The 20,824-nt window shown below is 41.3% G+C and overlaps 1 protein-coding gene across 1 annotated transcript; it reads right to left on the reverse strand.

The window, feature by feature from the left end:
* Positions 1-3,775: 3,775 nt before the first annotated feature.
* On the reverse strand, positions 3,776-20,263 carry LOC138870684 (uncharacterized). The gene is made up of 3 exons (XM_070148512.1): positions 20,075-20,263; positions 4,222-4,448; positions 3,776-4,103 (listed from the first exon to the last, which is right to left on the reverse strand). Exons 1-3 carry the CDS (start codon positions 20,261-20,263, stop codon positions 3,776-3,778), a joined length of 744 nt encoding a protein of 247 aa, XP_070004613.1.
* Positions 20,264-20,824: the final 561 nt, after the last annotated feature.

A 20,824-nucleotide genomic window follows, 5' to 3' on the forward strand; every position in this document is an offset into this window, starting at 1 on the left:
CAACGGCCTGGATCAAAAGGGGAAACCGGGCGGGTTGGATAAGCGGGTTAGGGGAGGGTCATTTTAGGAATTGGGCTGGCCCGTTTGAATTTGAAATTGGGGTTAATTGGGGCTGATTTTAGGCTATAATTGAAATGAAATAGGGCTAGTATTTAAATAACCACTTTTCTCTTTTATTTTTGTAAAAATAGCAAAATAATTTCTAAAAATAAATTAAAAGTATTAAATTAATTAATAATGTACAAATATTAAATTAAAAATTCTAGAATCAATTTTGTAATTATAAACGTAATTAAATCTTAAGATAGGCTAAAATTGCAATCATATGCAATTTAGCTTTAAAATATTAAATAAATTTATAAAAATGCCTAAAAATTACCTTAGCTATATTTTGGTATAAATGTGAGAATAAAATAAGTTATTCACTAAAATAATGATTTTAGGAATAACTATTAGTTTTTGTACTGCTAAAATGGGCAATAAATTGATTTAAAAAATCTTTTAAAAATTAGGAAAAAATACTAAAACACTTGGGCATACTTATATATATGCATATATATGCTATTTTGAAAGTATTTTGCATATATAAAATGCATAGGGAAAATTGGGTATCAATAGCTGCCCCTCTTTACCGGGAAGGATGAAAGAGTTGTCGGGTAAAGATATGATGGCCAATTTGACCGAACGAAATGTTTTGAAGAGGTTGAACATGCTCTGGTTCCTGAGCTGCCTACATATCCCTGGTCTTACAGGAATCAGGCCATATGTAGTTCAGGATTCGTCGGCGGAATATGTCGATGGAGGTTTTTCAAGAACGGACGAGATATTCGGGTTGGGATAATGGTAGAGCTGTGGGAACTAGAGCGGGGTTACTCCTGCTAATACAATCGTGCTCGCCGGTTTAGCTGCAAATAAGCAATACAAGTGTATATTGTTTGTAAATTTAAACATGATGCAAGTTCCAATTGGACCATGAATGCTGTCTTTGGATGGTTAGGATGACGTCCTTATACCATGATGTCCTGGGCCATGAAGCGTATAATAAAGGATTTGTGGGCCATGAAATGATGCTCTCGGGCTATGAGGATGATGCCTCTGAACCATGATGCCTTTGAATAATGATATGCAAAATATTAAAGGGGATCCTCGGGCCATGGCATGGTGTTCTCAGGCTATGCAAATGGTGCCTTTGAATGATGATGCCCTCGGATAATTTGGCGATCTTTCAGCCCATGAGATGCAGTAGGGTGGCGATCTTTCAGCCATGTAAATGTAAATGAGGTGGCGATCTTTCAACCATGCAAGAAGTAAATGAAGGTGGTGATCGTTCAGCCATGCAAGAAGTAAATGAGGGTGGTGATCTTTCAGCCATGCAAGAAGTAAATGAAGGCGGCGATCTTTTAGCCATGCAAAAAGTAAATGAAACTGGTGATCTTTCAGCCATGCGAGATGGAGGTAGAGCTTAACCTCGGAAGGCAGAATGGTAGCCTTATGACATGCAGGAAATGCAGATGGAGACAGAGCTTAGTCTCGGAAGGTAGAGTGGTAGCCTTATGCAATGCAGAGAATGAAGATGGAGACAGAGCTTAGTCTCGGAAGGCAGAATGGTAGCCTGGTAGCCTTATGCAATGCAGAGAATGTAGATGGAGACAGAGCTTAGTCTCGGAAGGCAGAATGGTAGCCTTATGCAATACAGAGAATGCAGATGGAGGTAGAGCTTAACCTCGGAAGGCAGAATGGTAGCCTTATGCAATGTAGAGAAACAGATGGAAGTAGATCTTAACCTCAGAAGGCAGAATGGTAGCCTTATACAATGCAAAGAATGCAGATGGAGACAGAGCTTAGTCTCGGAAGGCAGAATGGTGGCCTTATGCAGGAAGTAAAATGGCAAATGGCAATAGAGTTTTCTTAGCTGATAGCGGATTGCGATATTGCGACTGTTGGGGATATTATGTCTGCTGGGGACACTGCGTACGGATAGCATCTGTGAGTAAGTGAAACTGTTCTGAGCGTAGTATTTTCGAGCGATGTGAGTCTCGTGAGTGTATAGTATATTTGATGATTTTGCAACTCAAGTGCCTGCATCCAAAGAAAATCGTGAGTTTATAAAAGGAGGGAGGTTAGTTCGTATTCCCGCTGGCTCTGCTTGACCTGCTCGGCTATGTTTCGGTGATATTGTGCATATCATTGGGGTAGCGTTGCTAAACGAAGCAACTTTGGTAACAGACATGCATGATTTAGTAAAAAATATAACATAAATACATAATCGAGAATAGTTTTCCTTAGATGAACCTACGACTGCGACGTAGTTCAAGACATTGCAACTTCTCTTGCTCCAGAATTTTGAGGGTCCTCCTCAAAATTCTGCCCCAGTTTACTGGGCTACTGCTTTTGACGGCTGCTTGCGGTGAATGGCTGAAATCACTTCGGAATTTTGAGGGTCCTCCTTAAAATTCTGCCCCAGTTTCCAATTGCGGGGGAAATGAAAATTTTACTGAATTGTGACCGAACCCATAGGGCTGCCTACATATCCCCTCTTAAATGGGAATCAGGTCAGGCGTAGTTCAAATTACATCATAAAGGAAAGCATGAAGGTTACATATAATATCGCTTCACTGCATCTGAATTGATCGGCTTCGGCCAAACTTCTCCGTCCATTTTTGCAAGTATGAGGGATCCTCCTATTAGAACTCGGTGGACCATGTACGAACCCTGCCAGTTGGGAGAGAACTTCCATGTGGCCTCGTCCTGATAGGGGAAAATCTTCTTTAACACTAACTGCCTCGGTGTGAACTGTCTCGACTTGACTCTTTTGTTGAAGGCTCTGGACATTCTGTTCTGATAAAGCTGACCATGACAAACTGCATTCATTCTCTTTCTGTCTATAAGAGCTAGTTGTTCGTAACGACTTTTCACCCATTCTGCATTGTCGAGTTCAGCTTCATGTATGATCCTTATGGAAGGAATTTCTACCTCAACGGGAATAACAGCCTCTGTACCATAAACCAGCATATAGGGGGTTGCCCCGGTTGATGTGCGGACTGTGGTGTGATACCCCAATAAAGCAAGTGATAACTTCTCGTGCCACTGCTTATGTTTCTCTATCATTTTCCTTAATATCTTCTTGATATTCTTATTGGCGGCCTCTACGGCTCCATTCATCTGAGGTTTGTAGACTGTAAAATTCTTGTGTTTGATCCTGAAGATTTCACACATGGCTTTCATCAAGTCACTTTTGAGATTGGAACCATTATCAGTAATGATTGATTCTGGAATTCCGAACCGACAAACGATATGACCGCGGACAAAGTCTGCTATGACTTTCTTAGTCATTGCCTTGTACGATGCTGCTTCAACCCATTTGGTGAAATAATCAATTGCCACTAGGATGAACCTATGCCCATTTGATGTGGCAAGTTCGATTGGTCCGATAACATCCATTCCCCAAGCGGCGAACGGCCATGGTGAGCTTGTTGCATTAAGCTCATTTGGAGGCACCTTTATCATATCTGCATGTATCTGACAGCGGTGGCACTTCTGGACATACTGGATGCAGTCCGTTTCCATAGTCATCCAAAAATAACCAGCTCGGAGTATCTTCTTGGCTAAGACAAAGCCATTCATATGTGGCCCGCAGGTCCCAGCATGGATTTCTTCTAGTAATTGATGCTTCATTTGCGTCGACACACCTTAGTAATCCCAAATTAGGAGTCCTCCTGTATAGGATTCCTCCGCTGTGAAAGAAATTATTGGATAACCTCCGAAGCATGCACTTCTAAATAGCATTTGCGAGCTCTAGGTATTCTCCTTTCGCCAAGTATTCCTTGATATCATGAAACCAAGGTTTTCCATCCACTTCTTTCTCGACGTGAGCATAGTAAGTTGGCTGATCGTAGATCTTTACTGGAATAGGGTTAATGAAATTCTTATTTGGATGTTGTATCATGGATAATAGGGTAGCCAATGCATCGGCAAACTCATTTTGGACTCTGGGAACATGTTGGAACTCTGTCTTTGTGAACCTCTTTCTCAACTCTTGTACGTGATGCAGATAAGGGAGTATCTTGGAGCCTATTCCTCTCGGACCTGATGTATAAGCAAGTCTGATCCCCGATCAGTAGCAACTCTTGAATGTTTATGTCAATGGCCATCTTGAGTCCCAAGATGCAGGCCTCGTACTCAGCCATGTTGTTGGTGCAAGGGAATCTAAGTTTGGCAGACACTGGATAATGCTGACCGGTTTCTGACACTAGGGCTGCTCCTATGCCAACTCCTTTGAAATTCGCTACTCTATCGAAAAACATTCTCCAACCGTCATAGGATTCTCCAATGTCTTCTCCTATTAATGATATCTCTTCATCAGGAAAATACGTCATTAAGGATTCATATTCTCCGTCCATAGGATTCTCGGCAAGATGATCTGCCAAAGCCTGTCCTTTGATTGCTTTCTGAGTTATGTAGACAATGTCGAATTCACTTAGCAGGATTTGCCACTTGGCTAGCTTGCCAGTGGGCATGGGCTTCTAAAATATGTACTTCAACGGATCCATCCTTGATATGAGATACGTGGTATAGGCACAGAAATAGTGCCTCAACTTCTGAGCTACCCAAGTCAGAGCACAACAGGTGCATTCTAACAGAGAATACCGGGCCTCGTAAGGGGTGAACTTCTTGCTAAGATAGTAGATGGCCTGCTGCTTCCTCTCCGTTTCATCATGTTGCCCAAGAACATAACCGAACGCTTCATCTATCACTACAAGGTAGAGTAATAGAGGTTTACCCGGCTCGGGCGGGACCAAAACTGGTGGTGTTGACAGGTACTTCTTGATTCTGTCGAAGGCCCTCTGGCAGTCATCAGTCCATTTAGTAGCGGTGTCCTTCTTCAACATCTTAAAGATTGGCTCACAAATGACAATAGATTGAGCTATGAACCGGCTGATGTAGTTGAGTCTCCCCAAGAAACTCATTACTTCTTTCTTGTTCTTTGGCGATGGAAATTCTTGAATAGCTTTGACCTTTGATGGATCTAGTTCTATTCCTCGGCGACTCACAATGAACCCAAGTAGTTTTTCGCGAGGAACCCCAAATGCACATTTCGAGGGATTCAACTTCAAGTTGTACCTTATCAGTCTATTGAAGAACCTCCTCAAATCTTCCATGTGATTAGTGGCTTTCTTGGATTTGATGATTACATCATCTACATACACTTCGATCTCTTTATGTATCATATCATGGAAAATGGTAGTCATGGCCCTCATGTAGGTGGCCCCAGCATTCTTTAACCCGAACGACATTATCTTGTAATAGCACATTCCCTACGGTGTAATGAAATCCGTTTTCTCAGCGTCTTCTTCATCTATCCAGATCTGATGATACCCAGCAAAACAATCCACGAATGACTACAACTCATGCTTGGCACAATTGTCAATCAGGATGTGTATGTTTGGCAAGAGGAAGTCGTCTTTTGGACTGGCCCGATTGAGATCCCGGTAGTCGACACAAACTCTGACCTTCCCGTCCTTCTTCGGCACTGGCACGATGTTGGCTAACCATGTCAGATATTCTACTACCCTGAGAACCTTAGCTTTGACTTGGTTAGTGACTTCTTCCTTGATTTTCAAAGTCATGTCAGGCTTGAACTTTCTGAGCTTCTGCTTTACCGGTGGACATGTCGGATCAGTTGGCAGTTTGTGATCCACAATAGATGTACTTAGACCAGTCATGTCATCATACGACCAAGTGAATATGTCTTCATATTCCCTTAGAAATTCTGTGTATTCCTTCTTTTCTGATGGCGATAAGTGGACACTGGTTCTCATTTCTTTGACATTCTCTGTATCTCCCAGGTTAATAATCTCGGTCTCATCCAGGTTGGACTTAGGTCTGTTCTCAAAATTTTCAACCTCTTTAACAATCTCTTCTGCTATGTTATCTTCCTCTGAATCTATGTCCGTTTGTTGCGTTGTCTCGTTGCATGTCACAGTCATTGGTTCATCAAGATAAGTAATAGTAATGCTGTATGAGTAAAGTAATGAGAGAAAAATAATAAGAGTAAGATTTATAGGGAAAATTGAAATGTTTTGCTAAATTCCATAGCTGTTTTGAATATTGAAGATCTTATTGCAAAAATTCAAAAATGCGAAAGGAAAATCAACTAGTAAAAATGAAAGATAGTGCATGATGCTTTGTTCAGCCTTTCTACCCCGAGGCTTTCTGGGCTCTGGTGGTTCTGATGGTCCAATTGTTGAGGCATGCTCCTCGGCTTACGGCTTGTATAGAAGGGCCTTCCTCCCCCTCCTCCTTGAAAATGACACAGCAATCCATATCATCATCTTCCACAAATAAATTCCTCATTGCTGCCAGTTCTTCCTCTTCTTCCGACCCATATATAACATCGGCTGGCTGGAAAGTCTGTTCTAAATGGGGTATCGGCTGCTCCAGTGGGTAGTAAGGGCCGCGTCATGGTGGCGACCAGTTGTTGAATTCCTTCCAAGTATACTCGTATCCCAAACCAAAAGTGGTGCCATATTTCTTCAGTTTGATCAGCTTGGCGATTCCTTGGAGGTTTTTGCCAAGTCCTTTGCCAGGCTCATATCCGCTCCAGTTCAATATGCTTTCAATTTTGTTGTCCCACCATTTGTCTTTGTCAACGACGTTGACTTGCTCGATATGGTGATAGGTTTCCCCGCCTATCTTTCTCCTTCCTTCAATCGCTGGGATGGTTTGGCAACTATATATGGGATTGCTACCGTTGCTGTGAATGATCACCTCTTGGTGGTTCCACTCAAATTTCACCACCTGATGCAGTGTTGACGCTACGGCCCCAGCGGCATGAATCCACGGTCGTCCCAACAACAAGTTGTAAGATGCCGGCACATCTATTACTTGAAATTCAACATCAAACCAAGTAGGCCCCATCTGCAAACACAAGCTAATTTCCCCAATAGTGGACTTTTGGGAACCGTCGAAAGCTTTGACGTTGATGGCCCCATCCTTGATCTCATGCAGACTCTTTCCCAATGTTCTGAGTGTTACCAACGGACAAATATTGAGGCTGGACCCACTGTCAATCAAGATTCTGGTGATGAAATAATCCTCGCATTGCACAGTAATGTGCAGCGCCTTATTGTGACTCAACCCTTCTGGTGGCAACTCATCTTCATGAAAAGTGATCTTGTGGCTCTCCAATACCTATCCTACCATGTTTGTCATTTCACCTCCAGTGATGTTGCTCGGTATATATGCCTCACTCAGCACCTTCAACAAGGCATTCCTATGTGCATCGGAGCTTTGCAGCAAAGCTAGGATAGAGATCTGTGCCGGTGTTTTGTTCAACTGATCGATGACTGAGTACTCCTTTGCTTGTATTTTTCTCCAGATATCATCAGGCCCAGCTTCAGTGATGGTTGGCCGTCCAGAGGCCTGCTTGCTTGATTTATCCAAATGTTTCGGGGTGTATACTCTACCGGTTCTTGTCATACCCTATGCCGCGACTGCTTCTCCAGATTTGGCTTTCCCTTTCCTTCTTTCCTCGGCTGTATAGTCCCCAAGGTATGGCATTTGTATGGAACGTCATTATAGCCGACATTGCTACTAGAATGGGCATCTTTACTCCGAACGGAGCCTGTATTTTGGAAGACAAGAACTCAACTTCAAATAGTTCAGGTACATTTGCCGGGGACCCAAACTTGACCTCGATCGGTGCTGGCATTTTTGCAGAGGATGGTGTTTCAAACTCAAGTGGTATGGACATGTTCACCTCAGCGTCCCCAGAAGGTTGAATCTAGACTACAATCGGATTAAGGGTGACTGTTGGTTTCTTTGGATCGTCGCCTTCTGTGATCAAATCTATTGACCCCTTAGGGTCCCAGTCATCCTCTATTTCTATCATGTGAACGCCTCCACCTGTGTGGTCTGGTAGATTGTTATTGCGGACATTCGGAGCGGGCTCCTTTGCCATAATAATCTTATTATAGATCAGTGCTTGGATTTTATCTTTTAGAGAGCGGCATTCATCTATGGTATGCCCTTTCATGCCAGAATGGTATGCACAGGATTTATTAGGATTGACCCATTGGGAAGGGTTTTCAGGAGTTATAGCGGGGATGGGGGTGACATAACCAGCAGCTTTAAGCCTTTCATACAGTTGGTCAATTGGTTCGGCAATGGAGGTATATTGTTTGGGAGGTCTGCGGTCGAAATTTGGTCGGGGTCTAGGAAAGTTTTGGCGAGTGGGAGGTGATTGATAGTGAGAGGGTTAAGTATTGTAGGCTTGGTAGACATGTGCGGGTTGGGAATATCTGGGTGAAGTAGGCTGACATGTGGGAGGTGGAGGTGATTGGTAAGTAGGTGGTGGAGTTTGGTAAGAGGGTGAGGGTGCTTGGTAATTTGGGGTAGGTTGATATGTGAGTGGAGGCATCGGGTAGGTTTGGTATTTGATAGGGGACTTGGTTCTCTGTGCAACCATCACGGCGCTCACGTCCCTTTTCTTGGTTGTGCCACCAGACCATAGAGCCTTGTTAGTAGCCTGCAAAGCCTCAAAGTTTGTGACCATACCACTTTTGATGACTTCCTCGATCCTCTCACCTAGCTTGATGATATCGGAAAATTTCTGGCTTTCAATCAGCATCAACCTTTCATAGTACTGGGGGTCTTGAGCTCGGACGAAAAACCTGTTCATTTGTTCTTCCTCTAGAGCAGGCCTAACTTTGGCAGCTTCTGACCTCTAGTGAGTGGCATACTCGCGGAATATTTCCGTGGGTTTCTTCTTTAGGTTCTGGATGTAGAACACATCTGGCGCATTTTCTGTGTTGAACCTAAATATGTCCATGAAATCAGACGCCATGCTTACCTAGTTCGACCACTTCTTCGGATCTTGGCTAATGTACCAAGACAGAGCATCTCCCTTCAGACTCCTCATGAAGAGTTTCATGTGGATCATTTCGTCCTTTCCTACTCCGACCAGCTTGTTGTAGTATATTCTCAAATGAACTCTCGGATCTCCTGTACCATCAAACATCTCGAACTTCGGAGGTTTGTACCCCTCGGGCAGTTCAACATCGGGTTGTATGCAGAGATCTTCATAGTTTAGCCCCTCAAATTCCTTTGCTTCCTTCGACGTCCTGAATTCGGCTAGTCAACTTCTTAAGCTCTTCAGCCAGACTCCTGATGAGTGAGTCTTTATCATCAGACTCGGGTGTGCTTGAAATGGGTTGGGTGGAGTGCGGCATGGTTTCCATGTAGATGGGGGTGTTATGAGTGTGGAAATGGTCATTTGTGGAGTTCACTGATTCTGGGATGAGCAGTGGAGTATTGTTGGAAGTATGACAGGTGTTGTAGTGGTGGTGAGGAGCGGGATGGTTTTGTGGTTTTGGGATGTTTTGTGGAGGTGTAGGGTTCTGAGAGTTAGGAAAATTGACATCTGGGGTGGTGAGGGAAAATGATAAGCTCGCCAAGTTCCGGACCTGATCAAGTTCTTCTTGGAATTTCAGCAGTTTTTGTTCAAGCTGGGATGCACTTTCCTTAGGAACCAGAGTACCATGAGTGACCTCTACCCGTTCAGTTGAGTTTTCCTTTCTGGTGTTGTTCAAATCTTCCATCTTTCCTTTGTTCCTGTTTCTGACGGGGCTAGGAGGAGGAGTGGGTGGAGGGTCCTTGGATCTTGTGGAATATGATGATGATTCCAGAGTGCACGAACTAACCTTGGAGAGGGGAATAAATAAAAATAAAAAAAGGCAATAAGTCAGTGAGGATTATGAAAAGAAATGTTGCAATATTTAAACACGTAGTGCAAGAATGTAAGTCGTGTCCTAATTTGGGAGCCTCGTTGTGCCCGAGGTAGGCCTAGCGACAAGTTGATTTGGAGAACTTATAAAGCTAAATGCCTCATTTTATTGATAAAAATAAGACGAATCCCAAAACGACACTAAATAATAGAAGATAAAAATGTCACTAATGGCTATTGGCCTTATTACATTCATAAAACGAAAAGGTAAATTCCTATCTATTTAGTCCCAGAAGGACCTTCCCCAGACTCGGCATCTTTGGCTCCATCGAACAGCTTCACCAGCTCGTAAAGTCCCAGCAGCAGGTCGGCTCTGGCCAGGTGTCCACCCTCGTTTCCTTCAGCATTCTGGCAGTCCTCGATCCTCTTGAGAAACTTCCTTTCCAGCTCCACTAAACCTCGTTCCAGATATCGTAATCACTTGTTGACACTGACAGCCATGTCTTTCCACTCTTCAATCAGTTTTTGGTGGGCTTCTTGAATCTCACAGTGCTCGCTTTCACATTCCCGAATCCTTTTGCGCAGTTGGTTATATTTGACCTGTGCTTCAGCCCCTTCATCAATGATTCTGTGACCTCGAACAAACCCAGGTTGGCCCAGACCATTATGATTGTCCTCCAGCCATCCTGAATAGTATGGGGTGCAGCCAGCATGGTATCTGTCTGGCTAAATAGTATTTCTCCCCATGATGATCTTGTAATGCCACATATGCTGAGCTTGACACTTATAAGGACTGTCATCAGCTTGGAAGTCGGCTCGGAAGTGACTCATCTTATCGACCCTAGGTATAACATATTTCCTACCAGCCTGTCTTATAACCCGGAGAGGGACATAAGGGTAGGTTCCTGTCAAACCGATCAGTATCAGAAATTATGCGTCCCTGGATCGGGCGATGAACTCTTCAGTAGGGAACCACTCGAACATCCATTGTATTTGATCCTCAGTCAGATTTTCAAACAGCTTCACCCATCCCTTGGCATCTTCTGGCTGAGCAAACATGTTGGGCATGTAGTTCATTTGCCTTGGTTGATAAAAGGCTATATGATCATCCCAGTCTCTACGCTGAATCTCTTGCCGATACTCACTCCTTTGGAGATGCTCCATGAGCCAGAGTTGGAGTAGCAAGTTGCAGCCCTCGATGTGTGGGGCTCCTTGTTGACACTTTTCCAGGGCTCTGTATATCTCTGCGATGATCATGGGCACTATGCTAAATGGTTGTCCCCCAATTCCCTCCATCAAAGTTTTGGTGACCATGGCTAGCCTGGTGTGGATCCTTACTTTCTTCATTGGAAACACTATCATCCCCAAGAAATAAAACATGAAGATAAAGACCCTTCGGTGAATATGCCCCAACGATGTAAGGGCAAATTCATCCGGATAAGTACGGTAGGATTTGCTGTGATCGTACCTTTCGTACAAATAATCAAAGGGAATGTAAGACTTCTTCAAACATGTCAAGTCTGGATTCTTCTTTAGGCCCATCATTTTGAGGAAACCTCTACCCTTGAGATTTTCCGGTATTAACAAACCCGGAGTCTCCTATGGTATACCAGTCAATCCTTCTATTTCCTCTAGCAGAGGTGTCATCTCAATCTCTCCGAAGCAAAACACAGACCTATCACAATCCCAGAACAGAGTAGCAGCTTCTATGATTTTGTTGTTGGGTTGGACCTTCAGGAGAGAAGGTAGATTTCCTAGGTATTTTCGGACAAGAGTCTGATCACTGGAATGAAGATCCTCCCACCAGCTTAGCAATCTTGGGTAGATGTTTGTGACCATGTCGAATCTGGGGACTTCGTGCCTCATGTTTCTGCAAGACAAAAAAGGGTTAGGCCCTTACCCCCACCAGACTCGACTATTAAATACCAATAATTGGCATAAAAGCATTTAATTCTCCAAATAAATGCACATAATGTGGTAGTGTCCGTTTGGGTTTTTGGAAAACCCAGTAGACTTTGGAGGAGGCTGTCTTAAAGAGTCATTATGCGGACAACATAACTGACTCGGCTAAGTTTGACCATGATGCATGCACAATTAAACAGAGTAAGGTTTCTATGGGGTATTAGACTGGTACCCTTGAGCGGACAACTCAAGAGGGAAAGGCACGGAACCGTCGACTACACCGTTGATCGACTGATTTTACCGCAAATAAGCCTTTTCCGGATTTAAAGGGTGATAATATCGGAAGAGCGAAACCACTCATTATAAGCGTTACTATGATATTTGTTTGGAACGAGTGGAATATGATATTAAAAACATGTTTATGTAATAATTAAAATAAGTTTTCACGTATTTTCACGTTCATAAAGTAATAATTACAATAATTTAAAATAGAAATAAAGGAGTGCAGTAAAGGAAAGCAGTAAAAGAAACAAAGGAAAGAAACAAGAGACAAGTTAGTTTTTGTAGTAAAAGAGGGAATTAAATGCTTAAAGGTATTAAACAAATAAAGCACAGAAGAAATGTAATGTCACAGTAATAACTTGAAATGGTAAAAGCCTAAAAGTACTTCCCCAGCAGAGTCGTCATGCTGTCGCGCCCCATTTTTCTCGCGAAATTAGGTTTAGGACATTTGGGAGGACAACTCGTTCCCCTTTGGGAATTGGGTTTGAATTGGAGAGTCGCCACCTAATGATTAAAGTGCATTAGGACACTAGGAAGGAATTGATCTAGAAAACCAGAGATTGGGTGAGGGCTAAAAATTATCCCGAGGGGAAGGTGTTAGGCACCCCTCAGGATCCATTAGTGTGGTTCCCGTCCATGCTACAATTGTGACTTTAAGTAACAAGTAGGCAAATAGAAGTTTTAAATATAAGGGGTTTTCACGTAATGGTTGCAAATAGATTAAAGTTTAAAGAAATCAAAAGGAAGCTAAATTTTTTAGGAAAACAATTTGAAAATTCTGAAAAAATAAACAAGTAAAGGCAGAGGGGGGTCCTAGGTTTACAAATAATATGGATCACCCCACACAACATCCGGTAATCACTCCTCAAAGAGGGGCTACACGAGATGTTATCGTGTGGTCATCATATCCATATCTACCCTTTCCCACCCCGTTAAGGTATTAAAGCGCAGAATGGTTTCATTACTTATTGCATGCTATTACTCGCCCCATTCCTATCAGTCCCGGAGGTACTTGGGACTACTAATCCTAAAAGGGAAGGGTATGAGGTTTTGCAGTTTTAAAGGACAAAATTCTAATGCGACAATCAAAACATATATAGCAAGTATTGGGAAAGCATGTAAACATATACCGCTCAAGTAAACCTCCTTAAACCAAATAGAGCATATAGTTTTAACATGTCTTACACGTACTGATTATGGTTTGATTAAACTTAAAAGGTTAAAACAGGCTAATTTATCACATATTTTCAGATAAGAAGTCCGAATTAGACCTGCCCGCTGGTTGTAATTATCAAAGACTAGCGCAGTTATAGCTTTTACCCTAAAGCTTGCCTAGGTGTTGGGCGAAACCTAGAGGCATGATATCTATTGGTTTCAGAAAAAAGCAACAAACTGATTACAAGAAGGTTTCCAGTTGTTTACCAAGTTCTGCAGATTAAACTTAAAACGAGCGAGGCAATTTAGATTTGATAGATAGTTCTTATAGGCATGTTTTCTAAGCGTTGTTAATTTAAAACGCTGTCATTGGCATACATGAATCCTATAGGCAGGTCATCTATATGCAGTCGATTGTTTAAGCCTATAAACTCATTTGCCTAGTGACAGATGCAGGTGCAAAATGCAGGAAGTCCTATAGGCATATTATCTATATGATAATGCCGAAGTGTAGAAACCTATAGACATGGTCTCTATATAATGCAGAAGTGCAGAAACCTATAGACATGGTCTCTATGTAATGCACAAGTGCAGAAACTTATAGACATGGTATCTATATGAAATGCAGAAGTCCAAAAAACTTATAGACATGGTATCTATATGAAATGCAGAAGTGCAAAAGCTGAAAACAGGATACGTGAATGCAGAAGTATAGTAATCCCCTATAACACGGTATCTACCCTTTGCATGCACGATTGACCCTCCCTTTTTCACTAACATCCCCAATAGTTATTACAAATTATTACAGCCCAGAATGAATAAGAAAAGCAAAATTACATCAGAAATTAAAGTACAACCAAGGGGAGCCTAATTCAGACTCTAGGTCTGAAATATGAGATGAACCAACTCCAAAGACCAGAATCCCAAGCCTTTCTCTTATTTGGATGTGTCAGAGTTCCCTAAAAGCCTCAAATGCACTCTAGGCAGTGCTCACACCCAAACACATACAGGATTAAGAACATAATACAGTGTGGAAGGGCCAACCCTCAAGTATCCAAGTTCAGAGGGAACTCAAGGTCCCAAGGCAAGGCTTACAGAAGGGGGAAAGAGCTTAGAAGCTAAGAGTAAGTGTAAGTGCAGTGTTTGAAAAAGGGGAAAGGGGAAGTGGTAGAGAAATAGGGACATGCTAGTGGGCATACCTAGCAATGGGAAGTACTGGCACACCCCACAAGCCTGTTAGAACACATTGTTTTGGGAGTCAGAATCCTATAAGGGATCAAGTCCAGACATGAACAATAACTTGCATATTGTCATGTCATGAACTGCAACTCAAATCACATAGAGGGGAATATGGGTACAGGGAATCATAGCAGAAACAAGTAAAAGAAATTAACATGCTAATTAAACATTCAACTCTATATAGACAGTAAAGTAGACAAGGATGTAAAGGCTATAAGTGAACACATTGGGATGATGCTGAAGCTAAAACTAGAGCATACCAGTCTAAAAGAAACAAGTGAAAGAAATCAGTAGTCTTGCAAAGCCAAAGTGCAAACAGGAAGTCATAATGTTATGATCTTAGAAAAGAATCGTGTAAGGGTAAAGTATGAAGTGTAAAAGTGTTGAACTGAAGATCTGTTAAAGTGCAGAAGGGTCGTGCCCTTTTATAGTGTAGAAAGCAAGGAGAAATAGGTAAGAAAATAGTTTGAAAATCAATTACACAAGGTTTCCCCCTAATTAAGGGATTCTGATTTCAAACGGGCAAAACTAATTAAGGGAATGGATTCATCAAACACTTTTTCAAATCAGCATAAAAGGAGTAAATAAATAATGGTCTATTTAAGTACAAGGGCTTGACAACAAACGGTTTGTACAAATAAGGAAAGGAAATCAGTTAATAGCCAAGAAAATCGAAAATTGAAGATTTCGTATGAATGAACCAAGTCAGAAAGATGGGAAAGATTTCAACTTAAGGAAAATCAGTGCCAATCAATTAGACTTATTAAAAGGAATTCTGAATCAATCACAAGTTGGAAAACCATTCTAAAGAAAGATTCCTCATATATAAAAGCATACAGACACGTTAAACATGAAGAAATTTGTCATGCTATTCAGAAGAGTCTAGTGTAGGAGAATCAGAATTGTGTGCAAACAAAAGAAGTTCACACTTAGTTTATAGACCCAGAAATAAGTCTGAAAGAGCCAAGGGTCCTCAAATAGAACCCTAGTTTGATCATATGACCAAACTCGGAGGAAACCTCCAAATTCTAGGGTTTCCGACTCGAGTCAAATACAGAGATGAGGAGGCAACAGGCTCGGAGATTTCCTTTCAGAATCTCATGAGAAGACAAGCAAATACAAATAATATTCGAAGTAGACAGAGTGGAGGAGCATAATGAGAGAATAGTCACGACAATAAAAGAAACGTGTTTAAGAAAACCTTTTAGAAGGGACTTAAACAGAGTTCAGTAGAAGGCAAACAAAACTTAAGAACTTAGTAGGAAATACATACAATAGAAGAACACAAAAATATCGGAAAAGCATAGTAAAAGATCATATAGGAAGATACAGCAAGACAAACATGCGAGCATGGTACAAAACACAGTAGAAAAACAAAGCACAGAAGAACATGCATGATAAAGGAAAACATAAGAACACAATAGAAGAACATGCATGGTAGAAAAGAAAACATCAGAACATAGCATAGACAAATACACACAAAGAAAAGAAGAAGAAAAGTCAGAGAAACATTTTAAGCTTTTCAGAAAAACCCTAAATCGAAACGAAGTGATTTCTGAAAGAAAAATTAGGAAAACATTTAAAAACTCAAGTAGAGCACAGATATAGAACAGATTTAAGAAAACGATCAGAGAAAACCTCGAATAGCTAGGGTTTCAGAGGAACCCTAAAGCGAGAAAGGCTTGGAAAAGGTCCGATCTGAGTCGGATAAGTCAGAAATAGGCTCATAATGCTTGGATATGCCAGAGCAAGGCCGGAGAGGCCATAAAACATCGAATCGGAGAGGATCTGAACAGAAACCATTGAGGTCAGACCTCGAAACTTCGAACACCAAGTGTTTAAGAGCAGAGGGAGATGAGTTTAAGCCATCCATGGCATGAGAGGCCATGGATTCCGGTGAGCTGAAGGTAGAAGATAGTAGGAGATGATTAGGGTTTCAAGAACTTTCGAGAGAGTTTGAGAGATAAGAGGATTCAGAGGCGGTGGTTGGTGAAAAATGGGATAGGGTTGGGGGTTGTTTGGGAATTAAAAAGGAAAGGGGAAATTCTGGCCGTTGATCGAAATGATCAACGGCCTGGATCAAAAGGGGAAACCGGGCGGGTTGGATAAGCGGGTTAGGGGAGGGTCATTTTAGGAATTGGGCTGGCCCGTTTGAATTTGAAATTGGGGTTAATTGGGGCTGATTTTAGGCTACAATTGAAATGAAATATGGCTAGTATTTAAATAACCACTTTTTCCTTTTATTTTTATAAAAATAGTAAAATGATTTCTGAAAACAAATTAAAAGTACTAAATTAATTAATAATGTACAAATATTAAATTAAAAATACTAGAATCAATTTTGTAATTATAAACGTAATTAAATCTTAAGATAGGCTAAAATTGCATATGATTGCAATTTAGCTTTAAAATATTTAATAAATTTGTAAAAATTACCTTAGCTATAATTTAGTATAAATGTGAGAATAAAATAAGTTATTCACCAAAATGATGATTTTGGGAATAACTATTAGTTTTTGTACTGCTAAAATGGGCAATAAATTGATTTAAAAAATCTTTTAAAAATTAGGAAAAAATATTAAAACACTTGGGCATACTTATATATGCATATATATGCTATTTTGAAAATATTTTGCATATATAAAATGCATAGGGAAAAATTGGGTATTAACATCACCTGCATTCAAAGACTTAACGAGCATATCGTTTATATATACTTCCATAGTCTTTCCTATTTGTTTCTCGAACATTTTATTCATGAGCCATTGATAAGTGGCTCCAGAGTTTTTTAGGCCGAAGGGCATCACATTGTAACAATATATATCGAAATTTGTTATAAATGAAGTCTTTTCCTGATCTTTCGGGTTCATATTGATTTGATTGTATGCAGAATAAGCATCGAGGAAACTTATTAATTCGTGTCCAACCGTGGTATCAATCATTTGATCGATATTTGGAAATGGGAACAAGTCTTTTGGGCATGCTTATTAAGATCCTTATAGTCTACGCACATGCAAAACTTATTGCTATTCTTAAGAACTACTACTACATTAGCTAGCCAGTTCAGATATCTTACCTCTCGGATTGAACCGATATTGAGTAAGCGGGTTACCTCTTATTTGAAAAATTTATTCCTCGCTTCAGCTATAGGGCGTTTCTTTTATCTTAGCAAAGGTATGTCGGGATCTAAGCTAACTTGTGCGCGGCTATCTCAGTCGGGATACCTGTCATATCCTCGTGCGACCATGCAAAACAATCGGCATTAATTTTAAGAAATTCAATAAAACAGACCCGAGCTCCGGGTGCAATCCTATTCCCAAAGAGAATTTCCTTTCTAGGAATTCTTTGAACAGCGCAACTTACTCTAGTTCTTCTGTTGTGGACTTCATTGCTTCCGTCTCTTCAGGAACTTGGAAATATCTTGGCACTTGATACTGTTCCAATTCCTCTACCCCCGAATTAACTTCCTCCAATGCGGAGGCAAGTACTGGTTCCTGTAGTTGCTATGCCACATGCTCCTTTCCTTTGCTACTGGAGACCCAGATTGCATTCATCTCCCTTGCTGCCAGTTGATCACCCTTTATCTGCTTGATCCCCTCAAGTGTCGGAAATTTCAACAATTGGTGATACATTGAAGTTACAGCTTTCATCTCATGTAACCATGGCCTTCCTAGGATAATATTGTACCATGTCTCCGTCTACAACTTCGAAGAGAGTTGTCTTCATTACTCCTATAGCATTTGTGAGCAGCAAAATCTCTCCCCGAGTTGTCGCGCTTGCAAGGTTGATTCCAGTGGGGAGCTTTGTTGCTGGAATAATGCTTTCGGTGAGTTTGGTTTGCTCCAGTACTCTCCATTGTATGATATTAGTTGAAATTCTTGGATCACTAGAACATTTTTAATCTTAAAATCTAAAGCATTTAAAAAAATTACCAGTGCATCGTTGTGTGGAAGCAGCAATCTATCTACATCTTCCTCTGTGAAAGTGATGTCATCTTCCCGGAGCCTTTTACTATGAGTTATTAAAACTTTCATCTTCTTCGTTGCCGAAAAGGTGACCCCATTAATCTTATTCCCCCCGAAGATCATATTGATCGTTTGGCATGGTGTTCTTCTCCTGCTTTCGAGGGTTCCGCATTGTCTCTGTTCTGATCTTAGTTGTTTTTGGCTCGGTCACTTAAGAATTCTCTAAGGTGACCATTCTTCAATAGCGTTGCCACTTCTTCTCGAAGGTATCGCTAGTCCCCTATCCAGTGGTCGTTTGTCCCATGGTATTCACACCATAAGTTAGGATCCCTTTGTCCGGGATCAGATCTCATTGGTCTCGGGAACCATGCCTCTTTGATGTTTCTCATTCCTGACATCAATTCCACTATACTAATGTTCAAATTGTATTTCAATAACCTGGGGTAAGAAATATCCCATGACCTTAACATTTCTTTCTCTTTCAGTAATTTATGTTCCGACCGCGATCGGTCTTTATGTTAACGGTGAACTTATCTGCTATTCGGAAATTTCTGCTACGGCCTTCAATCCGCTCGTAAGGCAGAAACCGGCCCCTCAAAGCCCATCTGTCATAGTCATCTTTTGATTTTTCTCTATCCTTCTCTCATCCTTTGGCCGATGATGGAAAGCCAACTTGATCATCTTCGATTCGTATCTTTGACTCGTATCGGTTGTGGACATATGCCCAAGTTGTAGCCTAAAACTCAAGTAAGATTTCCGACCGCGATCGGTCGGAAATTTCTGCTACGGCCTTCAATCCGCTCGTAAGGCAGTAACCGGCCCCTCAAAGCCCATCTGTCATAGTCATCTTTTGATTTTTCTCTATCCTTCTCTCATCCTTTGGCCGATGATGGAAAGCCAACTTGATCATCTTCGATTCGTATCTTTGACTCGTATCGGTTGTGGATATATGCCCAAGTTGTAGCCTAAAACTCAAGTAAGATTTCCTTTAACTTCCGGGAAGCATCTGAACTTCTCGGATTCAGTCCTTTAGTGAATGCTTCAGTCGCCCATTCATCCGGGACAGCCAGGAGCAACATTCTTTCCTTCTGGAAACGGATGATGAATTCGCGTAGCAACTCGGACTCTCCTTGTGCAATCCTGAATATATCGGCCTTTTGGGCTTGCACTTTTCTAGCCCCGGCATGGGCCTTGATGAAGGAATCCATGAGCATTTCAAAGGAATATATAGAATGCTTGGGTAATAACGAATACCACGTCAGAGCTCCTCTCGTGAGAGTTTCCCTGGATTTCTTTAGCAACACATATTCAATTTCGTTAGGCGCTAAATTATTTCCTTTTACTGCCATCGTGTATGTAGTAATATGCTCATGCAGATCCGAAGTTCTATAATATTTTGGCACTTCAAGCATTTTGAACCGTTTTAGGATCAACTTTGGTGTAGCACTCGACTTGTACGGCAATCAAATATACTTCTTTTAATCCGGGCTTTTTAATACTGGTGGCGCACCCGGGATTTGGTCCATGCGGGAGTTTACTTCCCTCATAAATTGTAAAAGCTTATTCTTGAAAGGATCGTTTTTGTTGTTGAGACCAGATCCGCTCCCCCTAGCCTCGCCGGAGCCAATTTCACCCCTGGGAGTGTTGTTGTCGTTGTTTGATTTGTGGGGACACCGGGAGGAATTAGATCTCGTCTATTTGCATTATTGGAGGCACCCGACAGTGCTTGCTTCAACTCCTTTATAACCTTATCATGTCGCATGAGATGACCTAGGATGAGTTCTTGTTGCTCTTGTAAAACTCTTACCGCATCAACAACATGTTCATCATCAGCATCATCGGGAGTTGCCTCCCAAACTTGTCGAGGATACTTCCTATTATGGACCGGTGTGGCATCATTCTCCTCATCACGAGTATCATTGATTGAATCCTCAAAGTGAGGCTGGTCTCCTTGAATCTCGGGGTTGTGCGTGTTATTAACGTCATTATCTACCATTTCTTATGGTTTTTCTTTTCTAAGACAAAACAATCAAAGTACGTTAGTAAAAAAGACAAGGATCAATTTAATTACACGACTGTCTAGGCCCCACAGTGGGCACCAAACTATTTTCCCGTAAAATAGTAAAATTGAATTTGTACGTGGTTTCTAGACAAGTGAACTAATTTGATCCAGAAATAATAAACAATTGAAGAATAATGCAATACTTAGCCACAAAATATAGATAAAATAGCAGAAATGGCGATTCCGGGAGCAAGACTTCTGGTCACAACAATAATGAGATCAAAAAGCAAGAAAGTAAATGATATAAAGCTTTGTATAGAATGTAGTATAAGTTTGTCAGAAAATTCGTGTCCTTTACAATGATAATTACTCTCTATTTATAGCTATATCTTGGGAATGAGGTCCTATGATAGTGCCCTCCTTTAATGTCAATTATGAGGGTCATTGATGAAGGTGTAATGGTGGAAATAAATGCCAAATTCCTTATAACGGGATGCCATTCCTAATACTGCAGAATATTCTCTATTAAATGCTATCGGACGCAAAACATTTAAT

Source organism: Nicotiana sylvestris, chromosome 1, assembly GCF_000393655.2.
Source record: "Nicotiana sylvestris chromosome 1, ASM39365v2, whole genome shotgun sequence".
Taxonomy (NCBI): domain Eukaryota; kingdom Viridiplantae; phylum Streptophyta; class Magnoliopsida; order Solanales; family Solanaceae; genus Nicotiana; species Nicotiana sylvestris.